This window comes from Zosterops lateralis (assembly GCF_965231275.1).
Source record: "Zosterops lateralis genome assembly, chromosome: 11".
Taxonomy (NCBI): Eukaryota; Metazoa; Chordata; class Aves; order Passeriformes; family Zosteropidae; genus Zosterops; species Zosterops lateralis.
The window spans coordinates 13813472-13838932 of record NC_139771.1 but is presented as its reverse complement, the minus strand read 5'-3'; the positions used below and the strand labels follow the sequence as shown (position 1 = coordinate 13838932).

Here is a 25461-nt window from a genome sequence, read left to right as displayed (position 1 = left end):
TTCTGACCTTTCAGTTGTTTGTGCTGGGTGTTTTTATACCAAAAATGAACTCTGTTTAAAGCAAACCAGGAGACTAAGCCCATTCACTAGAATCAGAATTTAAGCAAGCATACTTTGATTAAATTCTTACTTCCACATGTGATTTTATGTTCACAAGGATCAGAAATCTATTGCTAGCTATTGAAAAATATAATCTGAAAGAATGAAAAACATAAAGTGTTATTTTTTTGATGTGAGATAATTTCACACTTTGCTGGGGTGTGATATGGAAAGGAGCTATGTCCAAAAACTTAGTGTTGAATAGTCCTCAGGATAAATATGCTAATTTAACCAACAGTGTAATTGATGTAAGTGATTATTGAGGAAGATCTTTGCATTCCTGTGTGATCCTTGTTAGATCCTCTAACCTGAGACTTTTCCCTTTTCTTACAGGATGGCCCTGAAGCAGGACAAACGGTGAAGGTGAGTGTTTAATATGCAGAATACAAATTAAGACACAATTATAAGAACTAATAAAAGATCAAAGCTCGTCATCTGCTGTCCATTGCTGTATTGTTACTTTATCCTTGAGATCAAAAAATCCCAAGTGTACAATAGCAGTAAATACTTTTTACTGGAATTGCACAAGATAATGTTTACAGGTTTTCTTCCTAGACAAAAATTTTCAATCAAGAAAATATCTTTTCTAAGCTGCTGGGTGTATTTATGCAAGGAAAACCTCCTGAAAGAGGCATCTGTTTTAGTTTCTTGTTTGTTTTATGGAGAAAATATTGCCCTTCCATTCATGATCTCTTTGTTTTTCTGTTTATTGCCTAATGAGTTGTAGCTAATTATAGGCAGTTAAACTGAACCACATTATGAAAATATACCTTTTGTCTATGCTTTCTCTCAACGTATTCATATCACATTCTTGTTAGTGAAGTTCAAATGTAATGGGCCCAGTGAAGCTAAAAACCAGATTTTAAGTGTAGTTCCAAAAAAAGAGGTGGGAGGGTGGAAAGGAAAAGAAGGATTTATGATTATATTCTCCACTTGAGTAATAACATAGATAACATCCAAGATGTCTCTCCAGCCATGTTTCACTGCCTCGTAATGCAAATGCAATTGCATGTGTAGTTAGATGATGTGTCTCAACATTAGATAAAGGCCATTTTTTACGTTTGGAATCAGAGGAAAGTCAAATGTGGCCATGGGTTAGCACTTTGTAAAATCAAATTAGATGTCTCAGAGAACCTGTTTGAGTTGATTAAGATAACTGTAACAACCAAATGACAGTGGATAGGAACATTTTACTTTTTTTCCAGTTTGCTGTATTCACCTTATTTTTCCTTCTCCCTTTTTCTGCCTGCTTTGAATATTTAACAGAGAGGTAATAGGGAGAGAGAAGAAGAAATTAGAATATCATCCAGCTTGGGATGTGATGATGGAATGTAACGAGATTTATTTCTGTACTGTGACAAAACAGATTCCTTGACTCCTGACTTTGAGTGCATTGGGTGGGTTTCACTGGCAGTGTCTGTTGATAGGTGGAATAATAAGTTTAAATACTTTTGAAGTAAATTTTGTTATAATCACCAATATGATTTATGAAGAAAATCTGAGGATTTATTTTAATATCTTGGACAAGTGTTTTTCTCTCTGTAAAAAAAAGGCATATAAGGAATGGTTATATGTGAGAAGAATTATATATATGAACAAGCAAAGGCAGATGTAAAAATTCCCATTTTCTGTGATTGAACAAATGTTTATGTAGGCCTTAAAAAGGCAGGAAGGTCTGTATTGCTTTGTGTTTGTACTGGAAACACAGAGTATTAATTGTTTATTGCAAAATAGCAGCCACCCTTCATGCCTCCATCTCATACTTTTAATAAACATTGAGATGAAAATGACCTGTTCTTACAACTGTGAACCCCTAGACTTTGCAATAATGAGCATGTATTCATAAATCAGAGGTTATCAGTTTACATTTCTCTACTTTTCTGCATCATTGGGCAACACTGTTGTTTATCATCATCACTTTGGGATGTTTATCATCCAAAAATGCCAACAACCATTTTCTTCAGAGAATTTAAAGCTTTCAAAACTTCAATCAGGAAAGAAATTACTGTGATCAAGATCTTCTTTTAAGTGAACAATAGAGTGGATACATAAATAGCTGGTTTCATTTAAACTGTTCTGAATCACAAACTTTGAAAAAACACCTATGTGACCTACAAATAATTTATGGACCTTAAATTCAATGTGTCGTGCTTCTGGATGTGGATTTATTTGGGTTTTTTTTTTTTTTTTTTTTTTTCATGTATGAGAATCCACAATAATCCAGTCTCCTCTGAGGGAGCTTTTAATTAAAATTTCTGGAACAGACCAAACATTAGAAAAACATTCTAAAAGTAAAAATAGCAAAACATCACAATAAATATCCCAGGGAGTTTGTGGAGACTGTTTAAGTAGGGTAGGCAAGCGTATCTCAGCAGCTAATTAGGTGTAGCTGATTTTGCATTGAATGGGGTCACATACCAGATGGTTTCAAGAGTCCTTTCCCTTTGTATTTTGTATAATTCTGTATACCTGTGTAAATATAGGCTGCTGTATGTGCTGTGGAGGAAGAGATATACAGGAAGCAGGAGAAGAGTATTGACTTTTCAATTGCTAAGTGCAAAATTTTACTACAAAATGGGAAGAACTATCAGCCTAGCTGAAGACAAAAAACTGAGAAATTTAGTCTGGGAAAGATTAAAGAATTCTCCTTCTTTGTCCAAGAAGAAATAGTAATCCATGTACAAGAAAAATCTTGAACCTAAATATGAGTCTCAGGTCTTTCTTTGCAATGGAGGTGCTGAAAATTATTTGTGAAATGTATGCATCAGGTCGAAAGGAGATCACCCTTCCCATGTGATTTTGGCTAGAAATCAGTGACAGGATTGTCTTCCAGTGTTACAATTCCTTTTTGGTGGTGTGAAAGCTGCTGGTGTGTGCATTTTGTGTTAAGGCCTTTCTAGTTACCTAATGGAAATCTGTTAATGATCTAATTGCAGTTTTATTATTGCTATACTCTGTTCCTCCCTGGCATCTAAGGTAGCAGAGCCTGCAGGTCAGTGTTCTAGGGAAGCTTATGGACCTTTCAAATTCCTCTTTTACTGTGTGTTTTCACTGAATGGGTCTTTGGAAGTAATTATACCTGACTCTAAGTTCACCAATATTTGTAAGTATGGATGGTATAGATATATAGATAGTAAGATATTCGCCCTTTAGCAGCTGAAAATATACACATGGTAAGGGATTCTGAACCATGCCCCAAGTCTCAGACCATACAATAATGCAATATATTGCTTCATAATATTTTTCACAGCTTTCCAGCTATTGGAAATAGCTATATTATACCTATTCCAGCCCTGCCACCTATTTATGAGAGAAACAAATGTCCTTCTCAAAGATGGTCACAGAATTGCACACTGTTTTTTTGTGAGAGGTTCTTGAACCACTCACAACAGAGAGCTTGAGCATGTCTGGCACCTGAACAGTGTGTCAGCAAGCAAAACCATCATTTAGCATTCAAGAGATTTTGAATACTTATTTCTTATTATTTGAGAAAGGAAGGAAATTTTGTTTAGGTCCTTCCTTAAAGACTATTAATCTCTGCAATTTTGAGCTCTCATTTTATTGGAGAACACAAAACCCATGGTGTCCTTGTGCCAGGAATGGAGGCTGACTTTCATGCTGGTTCTGTTTGAGAATGCCTTAAATATCCAGGCAATTTCATGGATCAGGGAAATCAGCTCTGCATCTTAATGCAGGGCTCTTATTGCTATGTCAAGTGAGTGACGTTTCAAGATTTCCCTGGTATGTTTTATAGCCTTCTTTTCATCATCAAGTCAGCAAATGCTCTGGCTGCCTGGGTGGATGTATAGCTTAGTGTAGAATAAGCTCTCAGGTTTACCTTTTACGTGAGATTCAATCACAAGAAACTCCATGGATTCTGTACTCTGTAAAGGCTAAACAAATCAAGCTGGCAGGAGCATGAGGCAACTAATTTATCTGCAGAGACAAGATAATATTGCACAGCAAGTGTCCATTGCACAAACACGTATGAACACATCCTCTATTTTGCAGCAGTGTTGAAGTCTCCAGCAGCTCAGCACCTCCTCTGTTATCCATGTGAAAGGGCCTGTTTGCCAATTACAAGTTACCCTAAATAAATGAGAGAGCAAAGCTGATGGTGGCAGTGTGGGTATGTGTGGAGAAACTTCTTTTATATGTCGCACATTCCACTAGTTATTTTACACTGAGAAGATTGTCTCATGATTATTTTTTTGATGTACATATTTTTCTTTTCCAGATTTTTTTAATGCTGTGTTAAATCAATCCAGCTGGCTTGCATTCCTCAGAAATCTGAACCTGAGTTGTGGAGGAGCTCCCACAGGAGACTTCTCTTTCATCCTCTTTGTCTATTTACGTCTTGACCCAAAGTACTGGACTTGAGGTTCAAGTCTTTCAATTTAATCAGATCACATTGCACACTTATTGCATCGGAAGGATTAAATTCACTAACTGCAGTCCTTTTGATGCCTCAGCCTTCTTTCCCTGCACACCAACAGATGTGAGTCCTGGTTTACTGGAGTACCAGAAACCCTCTTTTGCTCTCTTAGAACAAAAAAAAAAAAAGATGGCGTTTGAGAAATGCAAAAAATTTTCTTAACCTTTAAACTAATCTAAAAATTCAGATACAAAAAGACGTGGAAGAAACAAATTTTTGAAAACCAGATTGTACTGAAACATGTGAAAAAATCGTCTCCTGTGCTTTACCCTTAAGAATGATAATTCTCTTGGACGCTTGTGAGACGTCCAAAAATGATTTGAGGAAGTGCAGCAGTGTGTTTGAATTGCTCTGAGAACCACACTAATAGTATTTGGTTGGAGACTATGTAATATTGTGGACAGGTAATTGGTACAGCAAATTCAGTAGTCTCAGGGCTGCTACGTCTGTTTCAAGCTCAACATTTTCTTTCTATTTCAGTGCTATATTTAGTTTGGGGTGGTTTGGGGTTAGTGATGTATATTTTCAAAGCTAGGATTATACTGCCCCTTACAGAGACAGAGAAGCAGCAGGATCATCCAGATACTCTCTCTCCCCTCCTTTAAAGCCTTTTGCCAGCTCTATGGTTTCTGCTCACTCCAAATAATAATTCCTGCCTTTTTCTTCAGATTTTTTCAAAATCTGCCTTGTGTTGGTCTAAATCTCCTTTCAGTCCTTTGGCCAGACCTGTGTTTCCTATGATACAAAATAAGTCCTAATAAGTCTTTGCTTTGTCAGGTCCTTACTTCTATTCATAACATGTAATATTTAGTTTTTGACTGAACAATAAGCTTTGCAGAAAAAACCATATTGCTATTTTGTTTCCCAGTCTTATAGATTTACAAGGCACTGGTAAATCTGTAAACTCTTCCCTAAAACAAATTGTAATATATATACAGGACCTAGAATTAAAACAATTCTTTTGACCCCCCATAATTTTTACAGTAAGAGGTGTCTGTGTCCAGTATACACCCATGGAAAGTTATAGAGATTGTTTTGAAGACTCAAGAAGATGAAAGAAAAGTGGAATTGTGGAAACAGCCCAGTGATTGATGGACATAACACCATCCTAGCTGTGAATACCAAAGGCCCCAAGGCACTGATAAATTGAAATGATGACCTGGATAATGAAGTCTGATCTAGAAATACTTGGTTGTGACGTTCCCTGAAGGGATGGGGACTGAAATTTATGAAAGATTCTCTTTAGCAATGAATTATGATAGTGCTGAATCTAGATTATTTTGAATTTCCAGTAGTGAATGTCATGGAACACTGTACCTCTGACTTGTAAAGCAATATAATCTTCTGTCCCTGTACAAACAGAATAGTCTGTATGGACTATAAATATAAAAACCAAAACCAAACAAACAAAACCCCCAAACAAACCAGGGTTAAAAATAGGCAAGTATAAATGAGGATAGTAAATGAAATTTCCGGAGATTCAAGTTGAAGAATGATGATGAAAAGGAAGATTTTACTATTCTATGCTAGCAGCTCTACCCTTCTTTCCTGCCATATGGATTTCTTAGATAAATGTTCTCTTTAGGTAGTTTAATTCCAAAAATATCCCCAGAGCTACTCACAGATATTGACACTGTCTAAATTAAACTATAATAAGCAAGTGAGTGGGTTCAAATGCTTGTTTAAATTGCCTTGGCGTGCAGATATTAAAAGTCCTGCAGCTCTGCTGGCCACATCCAGCTCCATCCTGGGGCCACATCCAGCTCCGTCCTGGCTGGGCACATTCCTGTTCTGCCCCAGAGCTGCTGCTGGGGTTCTCCTCTCCCAGAGTTTGGTGGGTGGGAGCTTGACCATGGGATGCATGGCTCTGCCAATCCCCTGCATGGCAGGATGGGATGAGAACCTCCAGGAGTGTCCCTGGGAGTGTGGATGTGCCTGTCCCAGCCCCCAGCAGCCGCATTGTGTGTCAGCACAGCCCAGGGAGCCCATGGCTGTGCCAGCAGCTGCTCCAGGTGGAACTGGGCCTTTGGTGACCTGACTGATTCCCACAGGGAAGGGTTAAACACTGGCAGGGCTCTCCACACTCTGCCCCTCTGCGGCTCCAGGACAGCCTGCTCTTGCTTTAACAAAAGCATCCTTTTTGCTTTTATTTTTTTTTTTTTTCCTGGTATGTGTTCAGATTTGCATTTTTTGTGACAGAAGAACCTTGAACAAATCAGTCTCTTTTTTCTTAAATACACAGAGTTACATTTCAAAATCAAAAAGTATTTCTAGGGAAAAGGTAGAAAAATTTTCCTCTGAAAATGTTATAACAGAGTATTTGACAATAAAACCTTTTTCTTTGTGAAAACAAAACCTCCTTTGGAAATGCTGTTTTATTGAATTGACATGTTTTGACCAAAAAAAGCCAATATAGGGAGGGGTGTTGAGAAATCCGTGACATGCCGCTCTTTATTTGCCCCACAATGACTGAGATTAGGATCAAAAATCCTCTGCTTTAATTAGAAAGTATCTTTCACTTCTTTGTTCCCATGTTACAGCAATATGTTTTGCATTTAAAGCATTCTCTGTGTCAGAGTATGTGCAATCAATCAAATGCCACTCTTGAGTACAGGTCCTACAAATACTGTATTGTACTTGAAATGTAAAACCTTTTGAAATCCCATGCATGAGGTCTAAAATCATTAATAGCACAGTCAAAGCTGTCTGATTAATTTTTGTGTCGTTAGTGTATGAATTTCTTTCCAAGCTCCATCTCATCCATAATACTTCTTCTCTTTGTCAGTCTTGTATCTCATAAAACTCTTCATCTAAAATGGAATGCTTGGGTTTGTTTTGTTTCTTTTTTTTTTTTTTTTTTTTTAATTTTGTTACAAAACATTGTTTTCAACTAAAATGTAACTCACCAAGAAATATGTAAAAGTATTCCCATTTAATTCAGATGCATAATTTGGTGTTTTGTAGAAGGTGAAAATTGTTTATTAAGGAAGTGTTGCAAGGCTAGATTTCAGTCAAATAGGTTTCTGACTAATTCTTTTTAAAAATTAATACAATGCTTTAAAATGAAACATGATGTATCTGTGCTCTGATCTCATGTGATTTTGCGCGTTTGTCTTTGCATTCTTGGCTACCAGGCACCGCTTTTCCCAAGACCCACATAAATTGACTCCTATGCTGACCAGATTAGGAGGGATGTCAAAAGGTCAAGTGCAAAACAGAGTTCTCTGCTCCGTGCCAGTTTGTGCTTCCATAAACAGGCATTAACCCACACTGAAACTGTTTCACAGTTGGGTTTATTGGGTGTTCTTGCCCAAGGGCATTTTCAGTTGGCTGATCTGTGCTAAACCTTGGTGCTTGAGCTGTCTGAGGATGCTGTGACAGGGCAGGATCAGGTTCTTTGTGAGTGGTAATGACCCAGTTTCAGCCAGGCAAAGGCAGCCCATGCCAGAGCCCTGGCTGCCTCATCAGTGCAGTAAGAAAGAAAAAGTTGTCTCCATATTTTTTCCCTTGAAAGTCACCTCCTCTTCTGAAAATGAAAGAAGTGTGTACTTAAAGCTGTCCCTGCAGATCCCCAGAGAGCCTGCACAGCTTGGAGGAGTTTGCTTCTTAAAAATGCCAACAAAGAAAGAGTGTTGTAACATTTTTGCATGTAATGTCAAGGGAGTGGAGGCCTTTCTTAGCCCTGTGCTCTTGTGTCACATGAAAGAGTCTGTGGTTACACTGCCCTGTAATCTGTGGAAAGCACTTCTGCAATGCAGAGATATCTGACCTAGTGCATTTTATTCAGTTCTGGCAGCACCATGTTAGCCCGTGCAGGACTTTCTTTCTTAGAAAGAAAAGTCTCTGCTTGAAGTGATTTAAAAATGGAAAACTAAGGTTAAAATAATAGAATAAAACTTGCTCAGCAAGTTCCAGACACAATGACAGGGTGAAAAGTAGGTAATATTTTTACTGTTTAAAAATAAAAAAGCCAGTAATTCAGGATACTGCGGTGTGTTTCACATTGGACAAGCCAAGAGCTTCCTGCAAAACAGAAAAACCCTTCTCTCAAGCCTCATTTCCCCATCTCTCCTGAAAGCTGCTTGGGTGCCCTCTGGCAAGACCACTCATATGCTGGGTTTCTGCTCACTCCCTAAAGCTAAGCTGTCCTTTGAAAGAATTTGAACTATGCCCTTAAAATCCAGTCTCATGGAGCTTTATCGGGTGACCCCTCCTCAGCTCCTGTGCTCACATTTTACATTGACCTTTCCCTTCAGAGCAGGGCTGGGAGTAAAACCCTGCACTTGTGCAGTGCAGCTCAGCTGGGGACTCTCCAAGACAGCATCTCAGCCAGGTTTTGGAGCCCTGGACTCCTCTTTGCTTGGCTGGTTTGCAGTTTCAGTGACAGCTACTGAGAAATTCTTTGTTGCTTGCGCTGTGCTGCTTTTCCAGGCAGGTGAGGTGCAGCACTCCCTGCAGGGAGAAACACCCAAACCTTCCCTTTTGCAGAATTCTGAGTGTCTCTGGGTGGATTGTGCACACACACACACGTACCAAATGTTAGGAGCTGTGCCTTTAAAAAGAGAAAGGAATAGTCATGAATCAAAGCCTGATTCTTCTGTAAATGTAGGCAGTTACCTGGTAAAATCAGGTTGAGAGGTTTGGCCTCTTCTCAGCTTTGGATCACATAAAAGAAATCAACATCTATGGGTGCAGTTCAGCACAGCTGCCAGGCTCTTTCTGGAGAGAAATCCCCTGTTTTACTGGTAGATAATTTGCCAGTTCAGGATTAGGATTTTTAAAATAAATTATTCTCTGTCTGAATTAGGTGCTGCTGCTCCGGATTTTCTTTCAATACATAACCACTATTCAGTCTCTTACTTTCGAAGAAAAAAAAAATTATCATTGAAACTTCTCCATAGCGAATTCTGTAAATAAAAGGGTATTTTAGTAATGATGCCACAATTGACATTAATTGAGGAAAACCAAAATTAATCTATCAACAATTACACTGTCTCCTTAACTGAGATTACAGACAGAAAGTGTGAGGAGAAATTTTAATTCCCTTCATTAACACAGTTACCTACTTTGTTCACTTTCAGAGGTAAATTCACTTGTAATAATTAGCCAGCTAAGTAAAATTCATCTTGAAACTCACTTTTTTTACCATTAAGTCTCCATACACATTTTGTTTTCCATCACTGCCTTTTTCTGGAGTCAAAGACTAAGATGTCTCAGCCCTTCTCACAAGTTCTCCATCCCTTGCTAGAGGCAAAAGACTGGTAATTTTATTTTACCAACCAAACTGTTGTGGTAAAAGTGATTCAAAGAAGGGTCAAGTTATTTTTGTTCTGTTGAGCGGGTGAAGGGGCTGGGTTTGATAAGAGCTTTGTCCTTCAAAGGCAGTGCAGGGTCACTCTGCCTTGTTCTTACTCTTAGATTTGCCTTTGCACCGTGCCTTGCTTGTACCCTGGCCCTTCCTGTCTTCCATCTCTTGTCCCAGGAGCTGGAGGTTTGTGCAGGCTGTGGGGGGATCCCAGGGAGAAGGGCAGCATGTCCAAGTGGGAGAACCCAGACAAGCTGGTCCCTTTTGCACCACAGGTGAAACCCCTGGGGGTGATGTCCCAGGCTGGGTTTGTTGGCATGGGCTCAGCTCTGGGCCAAGAGTTTTCTCCAGTAATTTTCAGAGCAAGGAGCAGGGGAAATCTATGCCTGTGGTAAAAGCAGGAGATTGGAAAGATATCCTGTGTTTGCTGTATTGCCCAGGTCTTTGGAAGGAGAAAAATGGTTTTTCCTTTGGTAATCTCCTACGTTATTATCTCGGACAAACCAAACCATTTTCTTTTTGCTTCCACTTATAACTTTTTGTGAGTTACCACTTTCATTGCTACCATGAAATCTTCATTTCATGTCATCTGCCTGGCATCACTGATCCAAATTCTCTCTGTGAGAGGCTGAAAGAAAATAAACTAGAACAGATGGAAAGTGCTCATGTGAATGATTGTCTTGATCTTATTTGTAAAGATGTTAAAATCTCTAATGATGAATGATTCATCTATCTGATTTCATGAATGTTGAATTTCTCTGATTTCAATTATAATTTTTCATATTATAAGTAAAGACAATGCCCAGAGACTATTTTTTAAAAAAATGATAAAGCTCATCTGTGAATGAGCTTTATTAATTCTCCATTGCGAAGATACAGAAAAGGTGATATCACTGTGCTATTTCCTCACCTGGCCTTCCAGCACCTCAGCTGGAGGGGAGTTATCTTTAGGCAGTGGTCAGGCTGCCCAGATTGAGGAGTGGATCAGTTAACAGTGCATTTAATGAATCCTTTTTTTTCCTGCAAATAAGTCATCTCTGCGCTCTACAAAAGCCATTATTTCAATTGTATCTTTTGGTGAGGCCACCCTGAGTTAAATTCAGAATTATGATCCAGCAGAATATGAATTTATAACCTGTCTTTGATTGTCTGAGCCTGATGTAAGTAGCACAACCTTGGGGTCTGGGGCAAGATTTTTCTCTGGTATAAATGGTTCAATTCACTTGTGAAAACATGTGAACTAAATCAGTGGGGCTTTTTCCATTTCTTTATAAACATTTTTGATCCTGCAATTGTAAGTAATCTTTTGATTTCATATAGTTTATAATTTAAGCCTAGTGATATGTGTAAATCTAATAATTCTGAATGAAAAATAACATTTTGAGAAAATAACCTATGGAGCATAATTTGATATTACACTTTTATTTTTTATTAGATTTTCTTTCACTTCACCTGGGGAAGTTTAGTTATAATACTATAAAGTAAAAACAAACAAACAAACAAACAAAAAAAGAACAGACAAAAAAAGAAACCACAAAGAAGGAAAATACCAGCATTTATTAAGTTCTAATAAACTCCCCTCAGTGTGTATCCATTTAGTATCCTAACATTCACATTAACGAGAGTTGTGCACAGATCCTGGTGAGACTAGTGTTTTATTTCTCTTCCTTGTTTTCAGTACTACATTTTGTCCTGCAGTCAGTCAGTTCTAGAGGGCAGACAGACATTTCCACTGTTCAGTCGTTTTCTCTGCTTAATAGAAACAGTTTGAGCACCTCCTTTAGCATAGGGAAGGTAGGAAGTTTATAAATTAAAAAAAAAAAAAAGGAAAAAAAGGCTAACAGAATTTGTGGACACACATAAAAACAAGGGATATGCAAATTAATGAATTAATAGATTGCTATTGATTACCAGTAAGGCCTAATTAAATAATAAATTTTTCCCCACGCAATTACTTGTTTCATGTTATTAAATGATCAGATCCATAACTAGTTTGGAAGTTCAGCCTCCTAGAATTTAAAGAGAGCAAAGTTGTGTTTTGGAGCAGCCAAGACAGAGGCAGGGTCTAGTTACATGGATTTATGATTTAATTTTCTATGTAATCTAATTTAATGTAACTATTGAGTTTCTAAAAAAAAAAAAGAACTTTGATTAGATTTTGTTGACAAAAATAAATACAAAATATAGGGTAGTTTATTCATTATCTGTTGCATATTGAGAGAAGTGACTCATGGGTATTTCTGTACCTTAAGGGGCCTTTATTTCCCCATTTCCTCTGCCTTTAGCTGTCCTGCCCAGCACTCACTCATCCTTCAGAGCCCCTCCAGGTGCAGCACATTCCAGAGCTACAAAACCAACAGGATACAAAACTCATTTCTTTGGGAAACTTGATTTATTTTATATAACCAACAGCTTCATCACTTCTCATTTCTGGACATACATCAGTATTTCATAACATTAAATATGTGTAAGTCCAGAGAAACATTGCACTGGAGAAGGGAAGTAATAAGCAAATAAAGCTCTTCAGTTTGACGTACTTTCACTTAATTGGGAGCTTTAAAAGCAGATCATGGGAGCAGGAAATGAGCCTTTCAGCTAATTCCCCTCTGCCTGGTGCCCAAGCAGGGCTGTCCCAGGACAAAACCCCTCAGGTGCCATTGCTCAGCCACGCTGTGACCCCACAGTGCCCCAGGGGCTCAGGGGGTGCCTCCCTGCCTGGCCCCCTATGAACAGCCTGGTAATGGATCTCAGGACACACACCAGCATCCCAGCCACTGGCTCCAGAGCTGCTTTGTGCTCGGGTTTTCTGGGCTTGCCTGGCAGCAGGCTGGGGTGGGGAGATGAGATCTTGTTCTGTCATTGGGCTCTGCACTTCTGTACAGCCCCGTGTGTGTTCAGTCACCTGTGCTGGGAATGTCACTGGGCTGGCTTCCCACAGCTGGGCTTGGGGAAGGGCTTGGGAGAGCCCAAAGGTTTGGGCAGAGCACTGCTCCAGCTGGGCTTCGTTGCTGCCATGCCCTGGAGACTTTGGCTGGCTGTTGCCCATCCCATGCCTGAAGCCAAGCTGCTGCCCTTGTGCTGCAGGGGGAGGACCCTGGCTCCCCTCACAGTGATGGTCCTGGACAGAGGAGGGATGGCTTAGGGATACATGGATTCGATTCACTCAGAGCTCTCGGGGCTCAGTGTGGGGATTCAGCGCCCTTGAACCAGCTGTGTATTGGAAAAGCTGGCATTGTCCTTCCTTGAGAGCTGGAAGGGTTTGCTTTGCTTGTTCACTACATAAAAGGCATAAAAAGCGTGGACCTGTTTTTAAAACCCCTCTTCCATGTATTTCCATTTTCTTATGATTAGCATGTTAAGTTTCTATATGAATCTTTCTATTTGTTGAACACCTGAATACTTAAGCAAAAAAAGTTGTTCAGTAGTGGTCTGCCTGGGTGACTGTAATTAGCAGCAGATTGCAATGAATGACATCCTGTTCCTTAATGGTCAGGGCTGTGTTTTGCTTATGTTGGGTTGACTTGACCTCAGGAGGTCTGGGCTGGCAAACAGATGTCAGCTCCATTCAGTAGAATATCTTTTGGTCACTCCAGTGAAACAGGGAATATCTGCAGAAGTGAAAGGCAGAATATTTGCAGTAACTGTTGAGTGAAACATGCAAACAAATTTCAATATGCAGGCAAAGGCAGGTTGCAAACCCTATTGAGAAATGATAAATTGCTGTTAAATGTTGTAATTATCCCGTGACATTCAGGACTGAAACTTAAATAAATTCTGCTGAAAACTTAAAAAATAATGGAGAGAGGTAAGATGACTTAATAAATTAGCCACAGAGTAAGAAAAAAAAAACAGAGCACAACAGAAAATTAATATTTATCTTTTACCAGTATGTAACAGACTTTGTTAAAAATTGTCAGAAAGTGAAGAAGAGTTTGTTAGACAAATTATAATTTTAATTGCAGACGTAATTGATTATACACAGCATGCTCATTAGGTTAAGGGAGAATATGAGGCAACTCTCAAGGTCATTACAGTAATAGATATTGCAGGCATGTAATTTGCGATAAGCTGGTTCGTGAACATCTAATTGCTCATTCATGGCAGTGTGTCTGGCACTTTTACTCCCCAAACACCTCTTTGTCCAATTTATTTAACACCCCTTAATATTCCAGGGTCAAATTTACTACAGGAGGCATCAAGCAGTGAATTTTCAGCCTCCAAATTATTACACCACCTCACCCTTTTTGTGCCTCAAAGGCAGAGCACGCATTACTAAAAGTTACTGGTCTGGCGTTGAGCAGGGCACATACAAATAGAAATACTCACCCACAGAGACAAGCTAGGATTTCTCATGGAAAACAGCTGTTCCCTGCCCTCCCCAATGACAGTCAAACATTGCAGTAGGATGCCAAAAGACATGTTCTTTTTTTAAAAATGCACAAATTAATAAGGTCTTTGTATTATTCCCTAGAAGAACACACACTGACAGTGCTTTGTTAACTCTTTCGTTACTATATCGTTTCACTGCTTTGACATAAAGTCATCAATATCAGCTGTCTCCTTGGATGAACATGACTTGGAATGTCACCCCTCAGTTCTTACCGGCAGACAAAATAGAAAGAAGCACTTAAAATGTATGTCAACTGTAAGTGACAACCATTCTCACTTTGATATAATGCTTTATATTCTTAGAATGAATCACTGTCCTAATAGTTGACATGCAAATAGTTGAATCCAGACAACAGCATCTTGGTAGGACTGGAAATTGAAGCCAGACATCCTGAGGTGCAGGTTGACTAATTTTCTAATTTTCCTCCTCTCTCCAGTCATTCCATCTTACCACAGGATCAAGGAGTCCCAATGAATTAATCAGTGCCATCAGGTTATGTAGCATCACAGAGTGGTGACTGATGTAAGACAGCCAAAGTAATTCCCCTTAGACTAAGAAGTAAGGAGAAAATGCAACCTTTGATTCAAATATCTTTGGCTGTATTATAGGAATCAAAGACTTGGAGTTTTGCTTAAGATTTGCTTTTATGTTTTCTAATAAATAAACAACATGGTTCTCAGAGCAGCATAACTTTCCTTTATAATTATTACCTTATTTGCAAGATATTATCTTCAGTTGACATGACACAGTCCATAATTATCTATTGTTTAATGCTGAAGAGTGCAACAGATAAAGCTGTAGATATTTATTCATACACCAAATGAATTCCAGTATGATTTCGTAGTCATTCTTTGTTAGTATTATTTTTAAGATTCAGAAGTTTGAAGTACCTGAGGAAAACAATTCAATCTAGAAGCATCATCTTCCATCTATTGGCTCTACTCTTGATGCTATGGCTTTGCTCTTTAAAGAAATGTCCATAATGATATATATTTGCTAAACCTCTCCTTTGCAATATAGAATTACTGTGTTGACTGACTGACTGTCTGATTGATAGTGCAAAAATAATCCCCATGTTCACCAATATATATCAATCCCTATAACTACCTTGTAGATTGACCTGCCCAAAAAAATTGTTATGCAAACACACTGCCATCTGTTGTGTAGTTATTCTTCAGTAATGAAACATAAACTGAGGATATGTCAAAGTAATTTAGTAACTCCACAAATGTAAAATGAGACTTGGTAAATATAGTGTGTTACACTGAGTTTATAAACCCTTGTCATATGCAACCACATAACAGGGATACCCAGCGTCTGCAAGTCTGGCTTGTTTTGTTTCATCCATCAAATGCTGATGCCAGATCTGGTTGTAAGGAACATGATGTGAATTATAATAATTAATTTTAAAATAAGGGTTTAAAGAATTCTGTGGTTGATTCAAAGCCCACTAAAAATTCTGGGAAGATCCGAGCAATTTACAAGACTGTCAGTGAGTTTTAAGCATCTTCATTTAATGAGTTCTGAGTGTACATTCACATTTATACTGGTGGTTGTGCTACCTGTTCAAGAAAGGATATGTGGATTTATCACTCACTTTAGCAGTGAAGCCAACAGTACCCAAATAAAAAAGATACATCCTAGAAGTAGGTGCTGTTTTTTAATTGGAGAATTACAGTAAACTCCACAGATTAATGAAAAAAAAATTTAGTTGGATCCTGGTTCTGTAAGTGCAGTTCTCAAAATGGTGTTTAGACATCCTGATAATTAATGAAGAGGTTTCAAATGAAGCATTTTCTGGTATTCCTTCCCTTTGCTAATTTCCATTTTTTTAATTAAGAAAAGATAAATTGTATCCAATTATTGAAAATTATGTAGGTCATTATCTTGAATGAAACTGCAATTAAACTGGGTTTTCACAAAGAAAGAAGAGGTTATCTTGTCACAGTGTATGTGTTGGTGTCCCTGCCTGGCTGTCACCCCTGCCTGGGGGCCAAGGCCACTGTAGGGTCAGGTCCTGCCTCAGACCAGGAGCTGGGTTTGGCTGGGGCTGTGCTGAGAGCCCTCTAAGTGCCCTCCAGAACTGGAGCCCAAATCCCACTGGGCACAGTCCAAGTCCTCACTGTCTCACAGCAGCTTTTGTTTAAACAACCAGCAGGGGATAAATCCCCCTTTTTCTAAGCAGATATTCCCCTTTCCCAGGAGCACAAACCCTGGCAGCTGAGGTGTCACTGTGGGGTGGACGTGGGGTGATCTGTTCCCCTGCAGCAGCTGCTCCCCAAAGCGCTGTGGGATCCAGAGCCAGGCTCCTTGCCTGAGCCTGGGCACCAAGGCACAGCTTTTATCCCAAAAAACTGGAAATTTCCCTGTAAATGGAAGGTGACAGGGTGGTGAGAGCTCTGCTGGATCCTGCCCTTGCTGCTGCTGGGAGCCCCTGTGGCATCTTTCCCTCCTTTGGCCAGTTGCCTGCCAGGCAATGGGCAGCAGGGTGGGAAGGTCCTGGGCTTGAAAGAGCAGGAAAAACCCTCTGTGAGAGCAGAGAGAGAACATCCCTGAGGAGCAAAACTGAGAGGAAAGGACAGGGAGGGACAGTGATCCCAAAAAACAAGCTGAGAAAGATTCTCCTGCATTTATCAGGTCTCTATTTTGACCCAAATAATCTTTTCCTTTTCAAAACAAACAAGCAAAACCAACCAAGCATAAGACCAGGAGAGAATTTTATTGAAAGAATTAAGAAGGGCTATAGGGACAAGGTTATTTAAGTGCTTACATTACTCAAAATTCTGTACCTGAGCAAATGTAAAGAAACGAAATTTATTCTGTTTTCTACCCAATTTTAATAAACTATTTTAACCCTCTACCTTATGTTAAACTGCTTTACAGTTTTCATATTAGTTTCACCTTAGATTTCACTTTGATCATTAAAGGCTTGGCTGCAATCATTGGTAATTACAGCTTCCCATCCTTTTCTAGAAATACAGAATGTGAAGTGCTTTTCACTTTAAACTTTTTTCTGTTTATTGTTCATATCCAGTTGGATGTACTAATAAGCATTAACATGCAAATAATTATCACCAATATTTGATATTCATAGAGAACAAATGCTAATACAGTTAATACATCAAATATGAAAGAGGCTTTTAATTCAAAAAAGAAAAAAGATTAAAAATATTAGCTTTTTAGATAAAAAAGCATTTGCAATGATTATAAATTCTATTGAGCTTGCAGAAAACTTGAGCTTTGAGTTTGCAGTATCTCTTATTAATGTTTAGCCTCAAGAAAGAGTTTATAATAAAGGGACCTACGCAGACAACAGATAAATAGAAATGATACAGCCAAGAGGGGTGAAGAGCCCTGGGTATGCTTGTTGCCATTCTACCATGCTGATTTCCATCAGAGCTGCTGAATATGCTGAGAGTTATGTAGGAGATGAACTGAAATGCAATATGCATTGATAACAGCTAAGGTTGGAATGCCAGGAAATTATTTTCTTTTGATTCTCCTCTAAGTTTCTTTTCCTTGTTATGACTTCCTGTGGGATGGAACAGGTTAGCCCTGTTCTTGCAAAGTCAGCTGGTTGGTCTAAACCTGCAGATCTCAGTGGAATGGTAATTGGGAGGAATCTAATGTGCCGTAAAACAGAGGTCAGTGTCGGTAATCTGGTGTCCCCTGCTGGTTTTAAAAACTGTGAGTATCTCCTGCAGATGGGAGAGAAATGTTGTCTATGTAGGCACCATGTGCCTCGTGTGGCTTTGCTGCTTCTCTGCACTGGTACCCAGGTCCCGTCTAGTGCGACAGGGCTTTAGTGGGGAAGAGGGATAAAAGCAAATCATCTCTGTTTATGGGAAGGTGGAGCTGAATAGTTTGCTCCATGGTGGTAAAACAAACCAAAACCCAAACCAAAACAAAAAGGGGCTCTACCCTTTGTTGCAGACAGAATTTAGTTTATACTGGGAGGCAGTACCTGAAGTATGAGCCTGGGAAGGGAGGATGCTCAAGAGGAACACAAAGGGGCACAGGGCTGTGACTGGGTGGGAAGGGCTGGCAGGATCTTGTCTGCAGGTTGGGTTGGATGTGCCAAGAGCTCAGCAGGGAACACAGGAGAGGAAGCTGAGATGTTTGGGCAAGGTGCACCACCATTTTAAGCCAAATCCTTGTAAGTTTGGGATCAGATCACTTGGAAATTCTGTGTGCATCTGTTGAGTTGCATAAGTGTCCCTAAATAACATCTGCTAAAAGCAATCCTCAAATGAAAGATGAAAATGCACCAAAAGTATGAGCAATATCAGCACTTTGTTTTCACAGTGTTTGCAATAAATGCTTTTGGTGTTCTGAAGCTGAACTAGGAAAGTTCTTTCTCTAAATAGATTTTTTTTAATAGCCCAGTCAATAAATGCTAGTAACCATAATCTCTTTCCCTAAGTGTCATTATGTTTTATGAATTTTTAATAGAAATTAATCACTGAAATATTTAAGTCTTAATTAATTAATTACACCAGTAATTTACAGCCAATGCAGTGTGATGTCTGTTAGAAAAAATTATTTAATAGGCTTTTAGTCCTGCCGTTGTTCTGCCTTGTCAATGAATTACTTAAGTTTCATTTGTTAAATGAGTTAAGTCAATAAAGTTCTTGAGCTGTTTTTCAGGGAGTGAACATTATTTCCAGATAATGTATATCTAATTCTCTTTTTACTTTAGTCTATCTGTATTGGCTGGTGTGAGTTACTATTAATTAGCCCTTCAAAGCAGATTAGGCAGGAAAGATCATAACGTAGTCATACGTAAAGGTTCACAGTGACAGAATTCTTTAATTAGGAAGTGTGGGTTAGTGGTGAGCAGTGTCCTCAAATGGATTGCCATCTGTTAAATTAAAGCTGATTTCCTTCATTTGCTTATATAATGTTTCTAAAGAAAGTGGCTCTTTTTATTTATGGAAATTATATATTCCCTTTCATTATTTTCTCTTAATTGATTCTGCATTCTGTAATTAGTAAGCAATAAAAACACAGTGCAGGAGAAGAGCCACAGTAATGGACAATATGACCCTGTAGTAGTTGCCACATGAACTGTAGAACATCATTCTCCTTTAAGATGCTCTTTTTGAAGTGTTCAGATTAAATGAATGTAAATTTAAATTCCTGTTTCCACGGGAATAAGCTGCACCAGTTTGTGTCCTTTTTTATTAAGTTATAGCAAACTCTGGAGTGGGCCTAGATATGCAGCCTTTTCTCTTAGTTTTCTTAGGCTAAAAGACAAAGATTCTTGCTTTCACATTCTTTCACAATTTACTGATTTGGCCTGTAAATGACTGAAATAATTACTGGTCACTTAAATAATCATAATGTGTTGGGGGGCCAATAAAAACAAGAAAATTCACATAAGAGAAATTGATTTTTGGGAAAATTTCCCTGATACTCAAGGGCATCCTTGAAAGCTTGGAACTTTATTGACAGCTTTGGAGTCCATAGTTTTGTGAGTTTGCTCCTTTGCACAGCAATTTTCATGAAAGAACATGAATCTAGAAAAACAAAACCTCCTTGAGCTGAAACTCTCTTTTTCTTCTTTCTCTGATTTTTTTTTTAAAGAAGGAGCTATTTGGTCCTGCAGTAATGGCTGTGGAGGGAAGACAATTAGCAGTCAGCATCTGATAGACTGCCCTGGTGGCTGCGCAGACACACCCTTTATCACCGGGGAAGGAAAACCCTGCTGTTGTCAGTGGCTGCAGTAATGAACTCAGAAGTTTGTACCTAATGCTGGGCAGCTTCTGTTTGAAGCATGACATCTGTGATGGCACAAGTTACAAATCATAGTTAAGTCAAGGATTATATCTCCAAGCTCTGCAGCTATTGATTGCCACATGGGGATATAAAGAACTCTTCTTTCCTCCCCTGGATAATATAGATAATTAGATGTGCCGTTAAGAGATATTCAGCTTCTGCTGCAGCATCTGGCAATTGCCAGTCCCACAGCAAGAGACTGGCCTTGATGGATTGCTGGGCTGGCTTGGGTGGGTGGTGGCACTTGTGGTGTGAAGGGTGTCACAGGGTGGTGCCTTTCAGGGGGCTGGTGTTAAAATGGGATGTGCTGGATGTCTTTCAGAAAGGAGCAAGGAAAGGGACCGAACTGAGTTGAAACTTACCTTGTGCTAGAAAATCCCTAAAGTCTCTTCCACTGCATATATTCTAGGGTTTCATGTGGGCTTTCCTTCATTTGTGCAACATAGATATGGTAATTTGTGCATTATGTATTGAGAAATGGATCAATTAAAGGCATAGAAACAGAATTAATCAGATGTTCACTTTATTTATGAACATATGTTCCATATTATATTTCCACCGGGATATCTAATGAAACTAAGTCAGAAAAAGAGCAGTTCCTAACATGCCCCTTATATGTTCTTCCATCTCTCTTTTCAGTTAGAAACAAAGTTGTTTCTAGTTTCTTTGAATTTCTTTTTAATGTGGTACTTGATGTAGCAGTAACAAGCAAGAAGTACTACAGAAGTCTCTGCAAAGCTCAAAAACATTTCCTTCAGCAACAAGTTTAAAAGTAACAGAAGGAAAAGACTCAGAGAGTGCAATTTAAAAACTCAATATACAGTCCCTGAAGATACCCCCAAGAGGATGAAGGAATCACTGAGGAGAACAAGTGCTAGATTGCAACAGAAAAATATTCTACTTTTAAGTTATCTCACCACAAGAGGGTCTTTAAATTGGAGCAGAGAAGTTGGGCCTGTATCAAACAATGGGCAAGGCATTAATGGCAGGTGCTTGGTTTTGTTTGGTTTTTGCCCTCTTATTTGTTAAGGTCTGATGGGGGGAAAATGCAGAGACCTGATACAGGACAGAGAAAACACATGGAAAGGCAAAAAAAGGCTTTTATACTGCTAGTAGAAAGAATATGTGTATAGGTAATAAAATATGTGTATAGGTAATATCTTCTCTAGCACTTATTTTCTCAATTCCAAACACACTTTGCCTTTGAACCAGACAGGTGAACCACAGGGAGAGAAAAATATTGTAATTTTCTTCTAATAGTCCCAAACTCTTCCTGAAAAATGCAACAAAGCAACTCAGCAATTTTAGTACCTGATGGATGAAAAAAAGGTGCATATTAAGCTTTCTTTGTTAATTAAAAATTGAATATCAAGGTTTAGGTTTACAAATGTCTCCGAAAAGGCTGGTGTCTTGGGACAGGGTGCTGCTAATGCACTCAATATTGGCCTTGGATGTTATTTGGTTTGAATGTTAACAAGATGATGTTCTACAGGAGTGAATAAAAGGTACACCAGGAGCAGATAAAAGAGTATTTCAGTGCATATCACAGGAAGCAGTCCTGCAGGGGTAGGGGTCCAGACAAGATGGCTTAAAATTTTTGTTCTACACCTAATGTTTATTTCCTATTTGAAGTCCATTGCATTTATGTCAATTTAATGATGCTTAAGTTCAGCACCCCAAGCGAGAGTATGCAGAAAGCGCTCGCACACACTCACAGCAAAATTCAATTAGGCTGCTGTCTACAGTCCACAGCCCAACACACCCTGCAAGGCAAAGTCTCTCTGCTGAATTTGCATGTGCTCATCTCTGTAAAAATGATTTAGCTGAGGCATGGTGTGGGTTACAGTGTTTAACTGATGCTCCTCATCTTTCTCCTGTAGGCCCAAAAGTGTTCAAGGGGAGAGAAGTCAGAGCTGCCTCTTTGCTGTATCTCAGATAAAAAGGGGAAGCTGTTTGATCAAAAGGAGAATTCTTATCATGACATGCTGCTTGTTCTGTTTGTCTTGTATCTCTTTGAAATCACATAGTGGCTTGGTTAATAGGACTGGATTTGCATGGCAAGGTTTTGGTGGCAGGGTGGGGGTGCTCTGGGGGTGACTTCAGAGAGAAGCTTCCAGAAACTTCCCCTGTGTCCAATGGAGCAATGGCAGTGTTTCCAAGAGGGACCCTCCAAAGCTGACACCATCAGCAACAGGGGTAGAGTCTCTGAGAGATCCACTTATTACTCTATTCTGATTTAATTGGCAATAAATAAATTAATTTCTCCAAGTCGGGTCTGTTTTGCCTGGACAATAATTGGTTGATTTTCCCCCATCCTTATCTTGACCCACAAGCCTTTCAGTCTATTTTCTCTACTCTTTCCAGCTGTGGAAGGGTAGTGATGAGTGACTTTGGTGGGCACCTGCCATCTAGCCAGGGTCTCCTCACCACACTTTGAGGCATTCAGGTTTTTCATGCAGTTAAACTCAGTTCCATCTGCTGAGTTGGCTACTCTGCAGTCTCCTCTACAGTGCAGTAGTGAGAGAGCTTGACAGGAGAGCATCAGGTTTTATGCCACCAAATTTAGTGACGAATGCTGAAATAACATCTGGTAAGTATCAGGCAGTACCAGATCACTGCTGCCATTTTTTTTCCCTACACAGCAGCTGAGTGTAAAGAGATGAGTGGTTTTGCTTACGTTGCAGCTGCTCCCAGGTGACAGCTCTGTTACCACCCAGCAAAGTCTGACAGAACTGGCTGCAACAGATTGCCTGTTCCCACACTCCTCAACTGCTAGAGAGCAGTGGATTACTGTATTTTTAGACCAAATGAGGATAAAAGTCACACTGTCATTTTAGAGGGTAAAACCGGGGGTTAAACTCTGCTGTTCAGTGAAATGTGTGGTATTTCTCAGTAAGTTATACTCTAAAACGAGAATGGGGAATGAACATCTCTCATATGTAAAGAAAGTAAAGCAGAGTTACCCTCTAAGCACAGAATAAGTGTATTCCATAGTACAAATTCAGTGGATGAAGATGGATGACATTTCAGCTTCTGCCTATCAGAACTCTCTCTGTGCCTGCCTCATGTAATTTTGTCTGTTTGAAAATGTTGGCAGAAATGAATTCTTTACTAAAAAGCATAAGTACATCCATTTCCTTTACTTAAAAAGTAAAACAAAATTATTGCCAGGCATTGTCTCTGTCATAGCAGAAGTCTTATAATGATGTTTGCCATTATACAAATGTTGTCTTTATCTTAAAATAAAATATTTGACAGCAGAAGAGAATTCAATAGGGAAGTAATGGAGATGTCTCAAGAGAAAAATCTTTAATGTTTGGTGAAATCAAGAGGAGACAGTGACCTCATGCAGGGATGAAAGGAGAGAAGCAGGATGTTAAAAATAACAGGCAAAGGGGAGATATTTACAGGATTTGGGGGAAGGTGTAACTGGAGGGTAAATTTGCTATGATCTCAGGCAATGCCCTGAGCCAGCAAGGCAGTGGCTGTGCCTGGGGCAGGAGTGTGCCCTCCTCTCTCCTCTGGGGGAGTGGGGACAGGGTCTGCACGGGGGGATTACCCAGGAAAGGGAAGGAGCCAAGGTTCCAGCAGAGCTGTGGAGGAGGGATGACAAGGAAAATGAAAGATTTTCTAAAGATATACTTAGAGAAAATCGAAAACTAGAAAGTGACCCAAGAGAAGACTGACTTTTACTGGCAAGAGAAGGGCAGGATTTAAAGGAGAGTTCATTAAGAAAAGACAGCTGGAAATACAACAGCCAAGAACTCCTCACATTATCATATTTATGTTACAATAAACTATGTTTATGGCCAGAAGGGCTTATTAGAAATCCTGTTGCTCTGTAGGTTTGCTGAGATCTGTTTTTTGCAGGTAGCTGAACAGGAATCTGTCCCTGAATGTTGCATTTCTCTCCTAGTGTCTCAAAGGCTTTTTGTAGAGGAACTGTCATGATGCTTGTCAGAAAACCAACCACACCAGAATGTTTTTTAGTTTTACAGGAGAAAATACACTTTTTGTTTTTGCTAAACATAAAACCAGGAACCATAAGCCTGTTAGCAAAATAAGGAGGTAAAAAAGAGCATGAATTATTTAAAAATAAAATCGTAGCAGAAAACTTATTTGACAACAGAGATAACTTCATTTGCTAACATACAGAAATAATCCAGCCTTTCACTCTGCTTCCTCTGGATATTGCCTTACAAAGAGGGGGTTTTATTTATTTATTTTTAACACTGCCCCTTTATTATAATACTATGTCAGAACTTTGCAGGCATTTTATTTTTATATTAACAATACTGAAATGTAAAATTCAAGCAGAATAAATTATATTCTGTATATGTTGTCAAAAAGGTATTCCTTGATATTCTTACAGAATATTGATATTTCCAAGGCAAATGTGAGAAGATTTGTCTAAATAGTGAAAATTTATTGTTTTGTTTTGCCACTAAAAGGATCAGCTCTGAGTATATCTCTGGTCCTTGCTTGTTCTCAGAGGACTTCACATCAACTGATTTTTAATAATAATCAGTAACTTCTTCTACTTCTGCTGATCCTGCGGTTAGTTCACACTCTTGAACAGATACCTACACTCCTAATGGGTTATCAATGTGTGCCAAGGTAAAGTGCTTTTTGACCTCACCATCAGCATCTCTCTGAAAGGCCTGTGTGTGCTCCACGATTTTTTTTACCTTATGAATTTTTAAGTTAATGTCATCTACTTAATGCCCATTTGAATCATTTATTTCACACGTGCTTTATCCACATATCTGGTTTCTGGTGATTTGCTGACTTCACCAAAGCTTTTACACTTAATTTCTTTTCTAAGGTAATTAAAGAAAATTAAGATGGTAAAAATTTTCTATTGTTTTCTTTGTTCAGCAAAATAAAAAGTTGCCATACTACACTTGTCTTTCCCATGTTGTGAGGCTGCTTTGTCAGTGCTGTGGGGATGAGGCAAAGTCCCCACTGTGAGGTCCTGACACCTGATTTATCTGCTCTCACAGAACTGCTCTCTCTGATGTGGGTGTTATTTTGGGTTAGCAGTGTCCAACAGAGGTTTAGGTGCTGAGCTGGTGCCAAGCAGCTTCAGGGCAGAATTACTGCCTTTGTTTTGCCCTCCAGTCAGTCTCAGCCCAAAGAGCCTGGCATCCAGCAAGCACTGTACTCTGCTGCATCCTTGGGAAGCAGAAAGGTGTAAGTGATGCTCAAGTGAACATTATGTTGCAGTGATGTAGTTGTGCTATAAACCTTTTCATCTGTCCTGTGTTTTAATTATGCTGCAGAGCTCCCTGGTGAGGCAGGTAAAATGATATATTAAAATTATTCCATCTGTCAGAAAACAGAGCCACATCTTTGGAAAAATACATTGCTATCATTTAAAAGCAGCACATGAAAAGGTCGTAAGAAAAATCTGATGGCTGCTTAAAAGGTGGGAGAGTGGGATGTAAATTAGGA

General features: G+C 39.1%; 1 protein-coding gene across 2 annotated transcripts in view; it reads left to right on the top strand.

Annotated features, from left to right (window-relative positions):
• FHIT (fragile histidine triad diadenosine triphosphatase) overlaps positions 1-25461 on the top strand; it is a 548140-nt gene that overhangs the window by 406613 nt on the left and 116066 nt on the right. For both annotated transcript variants that reach the window (XM_083869433.1, XM_083869434.1), the window contains exon 5: positions 433-462. In XM_083869433.1, the coding sequence (XP_083725559.1) occupies positions 433-462 (30 nt within the window). The remainder of the gene's footprint in view (positions 1-432; positions 463-25461) is intronic.